The sequence below is a fragment of the Molothrus ater genome, chromosome 7, assembly GCF_012460135.2.
Source record: "Molothrus ater isolate BHLD 08-10-18 breed brown headed cowbird chromosome 7, BPBGC_Mater_1.1, whole genome shotgun sequence".
NCBI classification, from domain to species: domain Eukaryota; kingdom Metazoa; phylum Chordata; class Aves; order Passeriformes; family Icteridae; genus Molothrus; species Molothrus ater.
Genome location: NC_050484.2, coordinates 32,740,012 through 32,756,049, shown reverse-complemented (window position 1 = coordinate 32,756,049; position 16,038 = coordinate 32,740,012). Strand labels below are relative to the sequence as shown.

The 16,038-nt window shown below is 41.5% G+C and overlaps 1 protein-coding gene across 1 annotated transcript; it reads left to right on the top strand.

Moving 5' to 3' along the window:
• Window positions 1-1,179: 1,179 nt before the first annotated feature.
• Window positions 1,180-5,210, top strand: LOC118689130 (basic helix-loop-helix transcription factor scleraxis-like; the record flags this gene model as incomplete). Its single annotated transcript, XM_036387216.2, has 2 exons — window positions 1,180-1,536; window positions 1,681-5,210. Coding segments are annotated over 2 exons (408 nt in total), but the record flags the coding sequence as incomplete, so codon positions are not given.
• Between the last annotated feature and the right edge of the window lie 10,828 nt (window positions 5,211-16,038).

The window sequence follows — 16,038 nt, the reverse complement described above, 5'->3', positions numbered from 1 at the left end:
TGCCTAAGCAGCTGCCTTCCCTTAGTGTGTGCACACATGATTAGAGAGATATGACTCTGCTAATCCAGCCCTGATTTGGGAAGAAGGATTCATATTTAGGTCACCACAAATAAGCTTCCAGGACCACAGAGAAAGGGTCATTTGAGGCTGCTTAATCAGGTAGAGATGATTCATTTGAGTAAACCTGTGCCATGACCTTTCATGAGTCTCTGAGCTCAGACAGGATGTCAAATTTTTATGAAGAGGAGAGGTGCAATCAATTAGTGCTTATGATGACCTTTTAATAAGTAAATGATTGAGGCAGACACTCATTCTGAACAGAATAAGAAATTGGATTGGTATGTGTCTAAGGCTGCCTGGGGAAGGTGGTGAAATCCGCCTCCATGCTTGATCTATCACTCCAGCCAAAAGATAACCTCAAAGGAAGTTGAAGCCAGGTGAGGGTCAGCATCTTCTCCAAGGCAGCTAGTGAAGGGACAAGGGGACAGAGCCTCCAGGTTCAGGCTGGGCATCAGGAAGATTTCATCACATGAAGAGCTGTCAAGAACTGGAAGGGGCTGCCCAGTGGGGTGGTGGTGCCACCATGCCTGGAGGTGTGCAAGAAACAGCTGGACATGACATTCAGTGCTGTGGTTAATTGAAAAGGTCATCACCTTGTCAGCCGGTCAAAGGTTGGACTCGATGACCTCTGAGGTCTTTTCCAGCCTGAATGATCCTGTGCATACATACCCACACACATGCTGGGACAGACACGGAACACGGGGGCGCAGAACGGGTGAAACCCGCAGAGGTTTGTGTGCCCCACGAGGATCCAAGGATCGGTCACACCGCTGGATGCGGGAGCGCTGTTCCCGCGGGAGCCGCAGACGAGCCCCCCCGGCAGCGGGAGGAGGAGGAGGAGGAGGAGGAGGAGGAGGAGCGGGGGGTTTCCGCGGAGCCGCTGCCGAGCCCGGCACCGCAACAGGTGCGGCGGCGGCGGCCCCCGGCCGAGAGCAGCCGCCAAGCGCGGCCGGCGGGACACGGGGCGAGCAGGGGCGAAGCGGCACCTGCCGCGCATAAAAGTGATGGAGCGGCGGGGCGGCGGCGGGCGCCATGCGGGGCGGCGGGGGCGCGGCGGGCGCGGGGCCGGCGCGGGGCGCGGGGCGGCGGCGGCGGGCGCGGGGCGGCGGCGGGCGGCGGGCGGCGGCCAACGCGCGGGAGCGGGACCGCACGCACAGCGTCAACACGGCCTTCGGCGCCCTCCGCCGGCTCATCCCCACCCGCCCCGCCGACCGCCGCCTCTCCAAGGTGGAGACGCTGCGCCTGGCGGCCAGCTACATCTCGCACCTGGCCAACGTGCTGCTGCTGCAGCAGCGCCGGCAGGGCGAGGCGGTGGATGCCGAGCAGCCGTGCCCGCAGCCGTGCCCGCAGCCTTGTGCACAGCCCTGCCCGCAGCCCTGTCCGCAGCCCGCTCAGCCCCCGCAGCCCTGCTCGCCGCCAGGTGCCTCCGCGCCTCGCTCCATCTGCACCTTCTGCCTCAGCGACCAGCGGCAGAGGGTAAGGGCCGGCTTCCCAGCGCCTCTCTGGGAGCTCTCTGCTGGGGAGGTTGTTGGTGTCCCCCGCGGGTATGGGATTGAACCGGCCAAAGGGGTCAGTGCTGTCCTTGGTGCCTCCTAACCTGTGTTTTTATCCATCGAACAGCACCGAGAAAGAGAGAAACCATCACCTGCTCCAGCCGTAACCGGACTCTGAACAGGCTGAGGTCTCGCACCACTCCTGCTCTGACTGTACCACTGCTCTGGGTAACATCGCCTCACTCGTGCTGCATGTTTACATTTAGATAGCACAGTCCTAAAAGAGTTACTTTTTAAGCCTATGCACTTTGTTTCATATTGTGAGGGTTTTTTTCAGGGTGTTTTGCAAGTGAAATTCACTGCCTCGGTTGCACCTGGCGCTGCAGCTATTTTAGCGCGAGAAATGTTAAACCTCAGCAGCCAAGCCCTGATCCTGATGCCTCCCAAACCTGTGTCGCATGATGAAACTTGAACTTCCAAACACACAGTGTCCCCTGTCAGGGGAAGCTGCCATGAACACGCCGTGCCCTACGCCTCCAGCCCAGCCCGGGCTGCACGCAGCGCTGCCGCCCACCCCTGCAGCTGCACGCCAGATCTTGGGGACACGGGCTGATGCCGACAGCTGACATGCTTGAGAGGTCTCACCGATGCTGGGAGATTATTTTGAGGTGTTCACAGAAAGTTGGAAAAACTTCCAGTGAAAGGAAGCAGCACCGTTGGCTGTGCACAGGCACAGAGCACAGAGGCACGGGACGTAGCCAGCGCAGGAGAGGAAAGGGGAGAAGTGCAGTGTAAGCGATGCTCCTTTCTTATTAACACTGTGAGTCCTGCCAGTCCTTTAAATAGCACGGGATATTCCTAAATCTGCCTGGCAAGGAGGGTTTCCCAAGGGCTTTTACCCATCACCCAGGTCTTTCCATAATTGTGCCCTGTAAATCACTGAGGTTATCTCCCCTCCGTTTACTAACTTGTATATTTTTTTTCAGAAGTAACTCCAAAAGGCAATTAAGCATATTCTGTTTTCAGATTTGGACATTAGTGAAGCAGCAGGCTAAAATCTTAAACCCCAGTAATGCTGGATTCTAAGAAACACGGAGGTTAATTTTGCAATGTTTTTTATAGCTATTCATAATATAATTAATTAGGCTTTAACTTGTTACTTTGGGAGGCACTCTGCACTCTTTGAGAGCCTGGTGACTGTACCACTCCAAGAATTGCTGCAAGCAGAACTTATCTCCTTTTTCCTCCCCTGCTGCCATGTGTGCTCCTGGCCAGCCTTGCTGCTCTGGCCAAACGTGAGGGCTAAGAAGCAGCACTGTGGTGTTCACTTTCTTTTCTGTACAGAGTTGTCTCTTCTTGCCCTACATAAGTGCAAAGAAAATTCTGGCAGTTGTTACAAAGAACTTGGCAAGAGAAAGGTCATGGTGGACTCCTATACAACTTCACATTTTTAGTTTCCCTCTCCCATGCCCAATACACAGTGGCCACTTTTTCTGTAGCACGAGGAAAAATCTGCTGTACCTACAGAAATGCAATAAGCTCTTCCTTTGAATTCTGACAAAGAAAAATATCCAAGCAAAGCCCCAGCAATTCCACATCACGTCAGCCTCTTTGGTTATTAAAAGCCATGGGCTGTATTTTCCTGGATTGAGAGGAGATTTTTGCTTTTAGAAGGTTTCTATCATTAATCTTTTTTAAATGAGGAACTTTCAATTGCTGCCAGATCATGGTCTGTGTTTGCTTTGGCACTGATTTGCGAAGCTGGAACTCTTTACAGCTTTGTATAAAATGTGGTGGTGTGGTGTTGGCCTCTGTGTGTGGGTGTAGAGTTCTACAAACATATCTTCCTGGGTTTTTTTAATCAATTTGAAAAAAGTTGTCTTTTAAAAAGTTATTTGCTCTACAATTAAAGCTGATCTTATAGTTAGGCCCTACATTCTTGTGAACACATTAAACCAAAGTATCTGACCTCCTTATAGACAATTAACACTAATTTATTCATTTAGCTGTATCATTTCATACTATACCTAAAATGACAAAACATAATTCAGTTTCAAACAATTTTAGGAAAATTTTTCATTGAGTATGCTCTGAATTTCGGAATTCGTAAGAAAGAAAATAAAATTATTTATTTCAGGTTTTCAAAATGCTGTGATTTTATTGCAGTTTTAAGAGGTTTTACTGTAGCCTTGGCAAATGAAGTATATTTGGATTTAATGAGATATCTTTATACTTAGTTATTAAAAGAAATAAGTACAAAATATGAAGTCCATTTCTGTACCAAAGTAAGAGCTGAAATTTCATAACTCGAAACTCTCCTGAATAATTTCTACAATCCTACAGGAATTTGGTGTTTTCCCTTTAAAAATGATTTTATCTCCTTGGTTTTGTAAAGGGTTTATACAAAATGCTTTTCAATGAGAAAAGCAGGAGCAGCCCCTAAGAACTTGGCCTTCTCTCCTGTTTAATGAAGCTCAGTGTAACACAGAATTCTTCTCTCTTTACTCAGGATAAACTGTTGAATTCAACCGGGCTCAAAGATTTTCTCAGGGTTTCAATTACTAAATAATGCAGGAGTTTCAGCAACACTGATTGATCGTGGCAGAAATTAGACCCCAGAGCACTGTGGCCCAAATATTTATGGTATAGACAGATAATGTCTATGCAAAGCAATTATAACCATGATTTCTCTGAGGAATGTTTGTGTATGTGTAACTGTGTGTATTTAAATGAGGAAAATTGGGGACAAATCCTTCACTTTGCCAAAATTTATTTGTAATGTAAAACTTTTTTAACCTCAGGAGCAAAAAAAAAAAATTAAAATCGAGCTGTTACTCTGTAATGGGTTTTCTATAAATCAAGGGAAAAAGAATTTAATTTCTGGAGACACAGATGAACTGAGAGCTCAGATTGCACATAAAAAGAGCTCATCATCATTCAATGTTTTACTGAGCTTTTACTGTATGAGCTTGTGTGTCTTATCAGTCCTACTTTTTTAATCACAGAGAAGGGTTATTCATGACATGCACAAATATACAAGTCAAAATCTTGAAGGTGAGAGCAAGTACCTTATTTGGTGGTGAGGCATTGCAATAATGTGAGTTGTTCCAGAGGTGCCAAACCACCTCTAGAGTTCTGCAGATCTTGGGGGTTTGACTTATTTGTGAGTGCATTCTGTTCTCTGTGTATGAACAGAGGCATGCCTGATGCCAATCCCAGCTTTGTTTTTCTGTAAACACTTGGCTATTCAATTTACATGATGCATGAATAAAGCAGAAACAGTGAGATATACACCATTTGGTCTCAGATCCTATTAAATTATTGTTAAAATAATCCAAGCATGGTACTTTGTATAAATCATTTAACTTAGCCTGCTTTTATACATCACTGTATAAAAACAGCACCTAGCAAAGTGAATAAATCATGTTGTTTGATTTTACTGGTTAAGTTTAAAGAAGCATTTGAACATAGTTCTTGGTTATTTATGAATTAATCATAATGTAAGTCAAAGTAGTTTCATATGTTAGTTTCTATTTTCACTTCTGTTCTACAAAACAGAAGTTCCCTTTCATGGAAAATCTGCTTCTTTACAAAAATCTGTATTTGTTTGCAAAATGTGATTATATTTGCTAAAATAAACAGTATTTTTGCTACTAATTTAAACAACAAACTGCAAACATTAAGATGGAAGTTCTCTTCTATAGCCATCTCAAGATACAAGTATTTAATGGTTTTCTTTACCTTTTTCAAATCTATCTCTCCAAGATTTCAGCAGCATACTGACATGTGTGTGAATGCACCATGTGTGTGCATTGGCAGGAGAGAAGGGAAGTGGGTGGAAAACTTGGGAAAATGAAAAGTGAGCTCCTCTGCTCAGGGCCTGTGCAATATCCAAAGTGCCAAGCACAGGAGGAGATGGAGGGAGGGAAAGGGTGGGGGAAAAGGGAGGGAGAAGAAAGGAAAAGGTTGATTCATCAGTGGAAGATCATCAGGGCAGACAAGCAAAAGAGCCCAGAGTGGGAGCAGCCCCTGCTGTGTTTCTGTGCTTTGGCCTGCTGCACTGTGAGACTGCTGACACTTCATTGAGAGACTATCACCAAAATTTATGTCTAACCTAAACTGACTGCCTAAACAACACCTTCAAAAAAAGAGAATGATGTCTTGATTAGTAGTAAGAGCTACTGGATAATACAAGCTGAGAGAATGAATTTATATAAAATTAGCTAAAATAGACAGCGTGCTACAAAGGCAAGAGATCTGGGAGATCTCTTACACCAGGAAACCTTTGAAAGTTGAAGAAAAACGGTTCTAACAAATCAATGTGAGGAGTGTGGGGGAAGAAAAGAAAATTATTACTGAGATAAAAAATACTGTAGAGTTTCATGAAAGCTTAGGTGGAAAAGTGACATTTCTTAATAGTGAGAAGAACTAAACTGGCTGCTGTGGAAGTATTTCTTTAAAAACCTTCTCAAAATTTGAATATACATTCATATCCAGGCAGCCCAGGTTGTTATTTCAAGTGAAATCCTTTAGCTGCTACAACATGATACGAAGTTTTAGAAACCTTGAAGATTCATCCCACTTTTGACGATGTACAGCAAGGAGCACAGGCTTCCTCAGAAGAGGAAGGGGAAAGAGAAGGCATGGATAAATAAAGAAGAGTAACCAGTAGCCCTCCAGTACCATGGAGAGTATTCCTTGTGGTGCCAAGAAATGTCACTATTTGCAAGGATTTGACATCTTGATACAAGTAAACTCTGGTGCACCAAAGAAAGTGATCCCTGTTTTGGTGAAAGGTAAAATGTAACAAACTACTTAAGACAAAAGTTGCTTTAGAAAGGCCTTATCTACTCTCTTTCATTTACAGCATTCACATCACAGAAGTGTTGTGAGGTTTTAATTAAACATTTGGAAATTGCTATGTGTTCTTCCCAAGGAGAAGCCAATACAAATAAGACAATTACACTGAAATGGGTGATGGAACAAGGAAGTGATAAAAGTAATTCCACTTGTTATGGCATCTCTCTCCAACATCTTATTGTGTTTCCTTCACATTATTAAAATAAGCCCTACTTTCCAAGCATATGTATGCAGATCATTTTTAAATGCAAAGATTGCAGAAACAGGTAATTCTTTCAATAAGACAGTGGAGCTTGGTGGGAAGGGTAGGCATCTGTCAGGCCCAGATAAGATCAGACAGCTGTGCTCTATCAGAAAGGGTTCCGTGAAGCTCACTTTTCCTAGGGAAATAACATCTTTGGTATGAAAAGCAGCAAAATGAAGTCTCCAAACAGATAAGTAGAGAAAACACAAACTCTCAGAGCTCATTTTAATCTAAAATACCAACTCTGTATAAGTGAAAAGATGCAGGACGAGAGGAGGATAACACCTTTACCAAACAGTAAAAAATAAAGGGCAGGAGGATCATTTCACTCTATAGTCTCAAATTAATCCTTTATATTAGACACAAAGGTGACTTTAGCAACAATAATCACTGCAGAGAGCCACTGGGACAGTGAGAGGGTTGGAACACAGGACACCCAGGACAGGCTGTGGGAAGAGGGGTGGTTAAAACAGAGGCAAGAAAAACAAGAAGGTGGAAATCCAACAGCAGTGTCACAACAGCTACACGGGATGGTAGAGCCAGACTTCCCCAAGGGACACACAATGACAGCACAAGCAGAAAAAATCACAAGTTGCAATAATTTTATCTTTATTTTCTTTTACTTAAGGAAGAAAGCTTCTCACCCCAAGCATGGTCAAGGACAGGAGCAGGTCATCCAGGGAGGATGTGGAAGCCTCTTCCTTGGAGAGCCTCAGAACTTGACAGAATGAGGGCCCAGTTGGGTCTAACTTTGAAGTCAGCCTTGCTTTGAAAATGGAAGATGTATGGAATAACTCAAAAAGTCCTTTTCAATCTAATTTTTCCTGTGATTTTATGAAATGATGAGCTCTGGAAAGAAAGTTTGTAGAATAGAATAAAAAGAAAAGTGCAAGGATTTCACAGGAAAAACCCACACTATTGGTCAGTGCCAGGATCTATTGTGCCAGACAAGATGAGGGGCATCCAGGTAAGCATATCAAAGGGATTCCTGGAAAACCAGGAAATCAACAGGCCTATAAAGGGAATTTCCAAAACCAGAAACAATGAGAGGCAGGGGTCTGTTTCTATCAGAAGGACCTCTCAGGTCTGAATTAGTAAAGAGTTTTTAACTACTTGTTTGGATGATGGTTAAATTTAACAGGTGACAACTTTGGAGGGCTGATTAAAATCATAGAAAAATTAAACAAGAAATGTTCTTAAAAAGATGCATTTTAATGAAGAAATGTTGGTAGTGCCACAGCTGGCAGGAATAATGCACCACACAAACATATGATAGCAAATGACAAGCAGAAAATTATTTTTGAGGTGTTGCATATCACAGACATATGAAAGCAAACCCCATACTGGATGCAAACTTCACCAAGACCCCTTTTGGCAATAATTTCTATTATTATTAGAATGTCCCTGAATTTTGTCTGAAGCATCTAGCTGGGTGGAAAATCTGTTAAAAGTTGTAACTTAGAAGAATATTACAAGTAGAGAAGTACATAGTCTTAACTACTGTGTCTGTGCAAATGAAGTGATGGAGAGGGACCTGAGAGGATTGTGAATGCCAAACCAGGTAACAGTGAGAGAGATATCTGTATCTTATTAACAAATAAATGTCTCCCAAAGACACCAGCAGCAATATAAAAGGAAGTTATGAGACACTGAAGTTTTCGAGGGTAACATTTAAAGTACCTGTGGTGCTGCTGGTGATTGAAGCCTGAGAATATGCTAAACACATGCATATACAACAATTAGACTATCAGAAATGCACAATAGAAGTTTTAGCATCGTGGTAAGAGGTATAACAAAGTGATTCAAGATACATCCATGGGAAACAGGCTCCAGGCTGCAGGGAGCAAGGTCCTACTGTGTGTTTTGTTACCACCGCAACCGATTATTTTTATTTGCCACACTGCTCAAAGAAAACCTGAGTGGAAAAGACGGGCTTTAATAACAGGTGCTGTCAAAGATAACAGCATTAGTGAGAGTTTCTGGCTGATGTAAGAGGCAGTTTCTGGAACGCTCAGTATCTACAGCAGTGTGAAACACCAACCCTGGAGCAGCCAAGCATAGGTCAGGCCCTCTGGAGCATGGGCAGTGGCCAACAAGAGAGACCCAAAGAGGAACGGCCAACAGCCGCAACCCACAACATTCCTGCGCTGCACAGGACAGAGCTGAAACCAGCCAGAAGCAGGAGGAAAAGCAAAGACCACTTTTCTGCTAGATAAAACAATGGTAGTGCTTATTTTAGCCTCTGCAATGAGATGGAGCAGAAACTGAATGTACGCTCTGGGGAGCCTCTGCATTCCAGCAAATGCCGCAGCGTTGCTGTGTCCTCCATCCCACCAGACAATCCTTTGGCAGCTGTCACCAATGTGCTGCAAATGAGCAGATCTTCTCTGTAGGAATTGTTTCTCTCTGCCTTCTTGGCGTGTTTGCCTCTCCTCAAGTGGACCAGCTTTCCCCAGGATGGGAAATACACAGGGAAAAGTATTTGAAATATCACTACTGGTAGGAAAACACTGCCTGCTCTTGAAATTTTTTAATTAAGATGGTTAAACCGCTTAATTAAAACTATTTAAAAGGCCTATTCTCATTTCCATTAGGGACTTCAGAGACCTTATGGCCTCAAAGAGTACAAAGAGGTCCAAAGGTCTCCGTAATGTAAATAAGTGTTAGTGGATTTATTTTCACTGGCATTATTTATAGTTAGTGATCTTCTCATGTTAGCTTAATTATCATCTGATTCTAAAAGGCTAATAATTTCACTCCATTACCCTCCAGATCTGCTTCTCTTTCACAAGGAGTTTAACAGATGCCAAAAATTAAAAAAAAAATAAAATAAAAAGAAAGATTAAGAGTCAAAGCAATGCAGAAAATCAAAGCTGTTAAAAGACAATTGCTGAACCAGTGATTCAGAATTTGTTGCTCACCACCTCCATCTGCTGAAAGTTTCAGCAGAAACAGATCAAATCTTGTAGGCACCACTGCTTCTGGACTGAGAAAACAGCTCCAAATATATCAGCAGCAGTTTCAAAGAATGCATTAGACAGTTGGTTCTGGTGGGCAAGGCTCTGGTTCCTTTTGCCAGCTCTGCTAGTCCCTCACTCTGCCACAGGCAAAGTCAAAAGCTTCTGAAACTGTACAGTTGGGAATTGCTGGAACTTACCTCTCAATATCCAAACTCATCTGATTTTCAGCAAGATTTGAGTCCTTGAAAATGAAACTAAGGCTTTATGGGGAAAAATTTGCTAGGATTCAGATGCTGAATAAAAATCACAATGAGTACAAAGATCAACATCTACACACGCACAAACCCCATTCCGTGCATGTGCTTCCAGATCAACCATTACCTGAACTGACCAGTGTGGAAAGGAGGGACCATCTTTGTGTATTCCAAATTGAGAAAATTATCAAAATAATGCAGCATAATTTGAAGGGGTGGACATCAGCTGAGAAGTGATGAACAGAGTATTCACTACCAGCTTACTTCCACAAAGACACAGAGTATGTGTGAACCATCCATGCTCCATCCCTGCTGAACAAGACCAGGCATGCACAGGGAGGAGGAGCTGGGAAAGATGCTCTGCTCTGTGTGTTTGCTCCTTTTTCCACTCCCAAGACATAGAATCAAAATGCACATTTCAGTAACTTAGCTGAAAACAGCACATTCTGCAATTTCCACTGAGCAAGTCCCCATTGCACAACTGCTGTTCCACAACCAAATGTCAGCAGAGCAGCTGAGCCACACACAGGCCTGGGAGGGAAAGGGAGATCTCAGAAGCCTGGAAGAAAAAGGGAAATCACAGTGCTGACCAAGAAAAATAATAAAAACCCCTTCTGTTAGGCTACCTGATGGCATATAGTACATGGTTTGAGCTTCCTTGTGAATCCCTGTCAAGTCAACTACCGAGCAGAACTGGAATATTACTGCAGATAATGTCCCAGTCCCAATCTTTCTTCAGGATTGGTACTCCATTATACTCCCACTTTAGGCAGAAATGAAACCTACAGCCCACTTTGCCTCAATATGTAATGATAGGTTTCTAATAACTCTGTGTCACCTTGGAAAATTAAAATAGTACCTCTTGTTCTGATTGTATATGAAAGTATAGCTAAAACAAATTTCATGGCACTGATTAAGTGTCGTGTTCACTAAACTTTCCAATCCCATTATGGATCTTTCTATATTGGTGTTAGCAGAGGCTGCATGGTGAGTAAGAAAAATCAGATTTCAGGTGCTCACAAGCATGACAAATAGGCACTGAAGTGGCCTTGAGCGCTGTGATGTAGTAACAGAGAGGAAATTGAAGCATTCAATATTCTGAGGTGCCTGAGCCCTCTGCAGATAGCTCTTGGATAGTTGTTGGTAATCTAGCAAAAAGAAGTCATCTGGTTTTGTGAGGGCTTGTTGTTTGTTTTGCTTTGACACTGCCAAAATAAATAATTTTAATTCAGGCAGCATAATATGAGTAACAATAATACACACACTAACTTGCAGCTCTTACTTTAGGAGCTCATCTCTAAATGAAATCAATGCAAGATTTACCAAGTCCTTCATACAGTAACAAATCTCCAGTTCCAGGAGGCTACTGTACATTTCTGTGTTAATTAGGAGCTTTGTGGAATTTAATTCAAGGTTGCTGACAGAAAGGCTTGTGATGAGGAGTATTTTAAACCCATGACTGACAGTAACAGCAGTGTTGCAGTCTATTGCCTTAGTAGGACTATGTGTTCTGCCCATCTTCATATCCCACCATTTCATTAAGTAACTCATAATAACTTAATAGGTCATGAAAAAAATATATTTCTGTATGCTAATCTTTGTATAATTCTGCATTTTATAATTGGATGTATAATTAAAATGCAGAAATTGAATTATATGCTTTCATTTTGGGGCCTGTTTCTATCTGGCAAGTAGACCTGTGGAAAGAGATGGATTCATAGTTGAATAGATGATCTGAAAATATTTATAAATTATATAATCCATTTAGACATTCACTTTCAGTGAATGAAGACAATACCAGCAGGTATCTAATAATTAGGAGTCATTGTATACATTAGTGCATGCATAAAGATAAATTTTAATCTGTTATATCGCTCTGAAATTATCATAGTTTAATATTTTTCAATTAAGAGCTTCACTGTTTTAGATTTTCATATATAAGGAGGTGCTGCAATTCTGAAATAAATTTTAATATTAAAAAAGTCACAAAATAATAGAATAGTGATATTTCCTCTTTAGATTGTCAGGCACAGCAATTGTGAGTTCCAGCAAAAAAATTCTGATTTGTTAACGCAAACCTCCCTGATCTTCCAACAAAAACAATTCTGTATCTTCAAATAAACTTAACTCAGATTAGCTTGTAGGTTTAAACAAACATGTAGAACAGAGATCAGAGTAACAAATTGGCTATTACTCAGTAATATGCACAGGTGTGACCCTGCAAAGGTCAACAGCCAGGCACTGTGTTCAAGTGTGGAAAGTTAAAAATAGCCTGTGCAAGAGTAGTTTATATAAATTGGTGATGTACAGTAGCCTTTGAAGGCAAGTAAGAGTGAAAAAATGTATTTAATTACCTAAAATTTAATTGACCTGTACAGGAGAAAAATATGAAATATGAACAATCCAGCAGCTTTATGAAAGAAATGAAGTGGTACTTTATAAGACTATTAGAATTCCTATTGATTTTGTGAATAATCGTGTCCTTGATTATTTTATCTCTCTCTCCACACATTCAGCCATTGCCTGCAAATGAAATTTAATTATTGTTTAGACAGAATCTGAACACATCCTCAAGCAAAATAGTACAACCAGCAATGGCACAACAATTTGACAGCTCCCTGCAGCAGTACACAGAATCCATCCAGAATTGGATTGTGTCCCAGCGTGCTGCAAAACTACACTTTGCTGCCTCTCCTTGTGCTATCAGACAAGGCCAAGCCAGCCAAAGGATGAAGTGGGGTAGCTGTTGGTGGAATTCCTGTTTCTCCCTCAAAGCCACTGCTCACATACTCACAGTGCCTTAGGAGCAAGCCCAATTCCCTGCTGGTGGCCTCTCCTTCAGAAGCACAGAGGGAGGAGGGGCTGTGTCCCTCCTCAGTGAGAAGAACTGAATTACCTGCCAGAAGGAAAGCAGCACATGCAGGATCAGAGGTTTGGTAGCAACCAGGACACCCCAACATCACAGGGCTTGTGCAATGCAGGTCACAGCACCCAGCTGATGTTTCACACTGCCTGAGGACTCAGGCTGGTAGCACAGCACCAGTTATGTCAAGATTAGGCTCAAAGTGGGAAAATCCATTTAATTTTGAGATGTTCTCCATGCCTCCTTTCAGAAGAAGAGTTCTTTCAAATGCAGCAAACACTGTGCCCAGCCATGACATTTCTGTAAAGGTTGCAGGACTACAAACAAGAGCTGGACTCAGTAGCTGCCTGTCATCTATGCCAGCTCTGGATGCCAGCATAGAAGAATGATTTAAAATTGCATGATGTGGTACATTTAAAATGTACATCAAAAACCTGAATTTATACAGGCTGGATTCAGCCCTAATTTTATAAGTACATCATGTCACATTTTCCAGGCAGCTTAACCTTTTGAAACTACTACCTATTAGTGGGCCAAAACCATCTTTTAGCTTTAGAAGGGGTTTAAATTCAAAATATACTTGGCACTTCTGTTTCAAGTAAAGATTAAAAGCTGGTGGAAACTGGTGGAAAAGAGTCTCACACTGAGCTAAACCCACCCCAGAATGGTGTTATAAATATGCAGAGGCTATGGGGAATAAAAACAAAAAAAGACCTTTCTTTCAGCAAAGAAGTCTGCTCCCTTCTCAGGATCAAATATGATCCAAGAGAAAATGGTGAAAACTATAAAAAATTACACAGAATGAGAGCCTGCAGCAAAATTTAGAAATATTCTTCAGTAATATGTAAAAGAACAAGGAAATAAGCATCAATTTATAGTTCTAGATTGACACCCAAGTTAATCTCTGAATACTCACCAAGATGACCATACTCAAGGTCTGAGTAAAGACATTGAACTGCAATGAGACTGAGGAATAGATATTACTGAACCCAAAGGGAAGTAAAGCTTGATGTTCTCAATTCCAACATGTTTAAAGTCACCATTAATAAAGTCTGATAGCATGATTTCTCCAGCAAACCTAATTCAGGCTCGAAAAGAGAAAACACGCTGTGTGTGTTTTAAAAGGTTGAATGGAGGCACTTGGGAACTACAAATTCATGAGTATGACCTCAGTAGTTTGTGAGTCTTTAGAACACACCCTGAAAGCTTTGATTTAATGCAGATATAATGCAGGTAAATGGAGATAAAAAGGATGGTCCTGCACAGTGACCAGAAGAGCTTTTACTTGTACATTTTCTCAAGAGAGAAAATACAAAGGGAAAAAAAAAATGAAAAAGAAGAAAAAAGGAAACCAGAACAAGGCTCTAGCCATATTTGTAGGCAAATGAGCATATGCAAGTGGAAGCCTGAGCCCTGGTGTTTTCTGTAATATTCCATGTGCAGCTGTGAATGCTTGCACTAATGCCAGTTAATCTGCAGAGCCATGGGCTGAGGGAAGGCAGTGCTGGCCACAGTACTGGAGTCATCTACTACTCTTCAAACACTGAAACCCAATCCTTCACATCCTCCTGGGCTCCACCAGGAGGGAGCAGATGGAGCCTCGCTAAGCTGCTCATTCAAACACAAATGCATAATAAGGCAGTAAACATTAGGGGTTTGACACAATACCAAAGCAAAGCAACAACAAGAGTTTTGCTAAACGTGCTTCTCACTTAAACCTTTCTCTCATGCTTCCAGTAGAGTGAGAGTTCATGGCTTAAACTAGGACTAGCAGCATACAATTAAATCTGAGTAAACAGATTTATACTGTTTATATTAACAAACAATTAAAACTAAAGAAAAGACTTTTTGCAATGGCGCAGTCTGACTCCCCTTTTATGTGATGTACCAATTTCAAGCACCTCTGCAACTTTTTGTTTACATCCTTGCAATTAAGGCTCATCCCTGACATCCTGCACTAAGAGGATGCCTTTCAGCTTCCTTTTGTTTTTTTGGGTTTTTTTTGGTTTTTTTTTTTTGTTTGTTTGTTTGTTTGCTTGGGTTTTTTTTTGTTTGTTTGTTTGGTTGGGGTTTTTTTTTTTTTTTTTGGTTTTTGGGTTTTTTTTTTGAAAGGTCTGACAATTTTCACTTTCATTCGTCCTCCAGGTGTAATATGGAATTCTTTTTCTCTTTCTAGCTGTCAAAGTTTAGAGAACAAATAAAATGAGGATGAAAAGTTCTTCTTGCTCAGCTTTTTAATTTAAAGGTTTTTTTATTTTAATTTTCTTTCTTTCTTCTTTTTAACTCATTGAAATCTTAGGGTCAGTAGTAAATGTGCCATTCAAGTATCTATTTTTCCTGAAACCATGGCAGAAAACATCCATCCCTTTGGGATAAACAAGCTGAAAAGAGACTTTCTTCTGTTCTCTTTCCCATGACTGAGGCGAAATTGCTTGCACCACTGGATATAACTTCATTTTAAAAGAGTTTTCTTAATAAATGCAAAGTAGGATTCAGACTACACAGAAAGATAGACTGGACAGAAAAGCATAAGGGATCCAAAAGAAGAATACACCTCAAAAGAGTTTTCTCCTACTTTCTGGATATCTTATCCTAATTCTGACATCCTTCCTCCTCACAAAGCAATTCTGACTGCAACCTTTCCAAACCATCTCTTTCAAGCTGAGGAACATTTTCACACCATTTTGTGATCTGATGCATTCCAGCCACTCACATGTGACCTTACTGGTTTGTCAGGATGCATTCCTGTCTCATTTTATAATATCTTGAGGATAATATTTGTTGCAATACAGCTGAGCAAAGAAGAGAATGTGAAAACAAAGTCTTGATTCTGAATTCCCTGACCAATCTTGTCATTCAAATAGAAATAAAGAGTATGGAATAAATCCAAAGAGGAGAAAGAGAACACAGTTTTCTGTGCTTATTCAAAGGATAATGATGTCCTAGGGGAGACAATAAAAGAAAATGAAATTGTACAAAGAACACCTCCAGTACATCTGTAAACCTTGTAGGAAAACATAACAACAAAATCAATAATAAAAAACTATTTGTGAAGATGCTAAATAAAGCAAACTAGGAACAAGACCTCTGAAATGCATATATTGTAAACTGAGTTCTAATACTTCAAAACAATTATTCCTAATCCAGGCTGAGATTCAATAAGGATATTTACCTAGTGCTTACCTCTTCTTTTGTGCAACCTGACTTCCTATAAATGATTAGGGAAAGAGGAACACAGCTAAGCTCTTCAGCACACTGCACACCATGTACTGTTCTGCTCAAAACAATGCCTGCATTTGCCCAA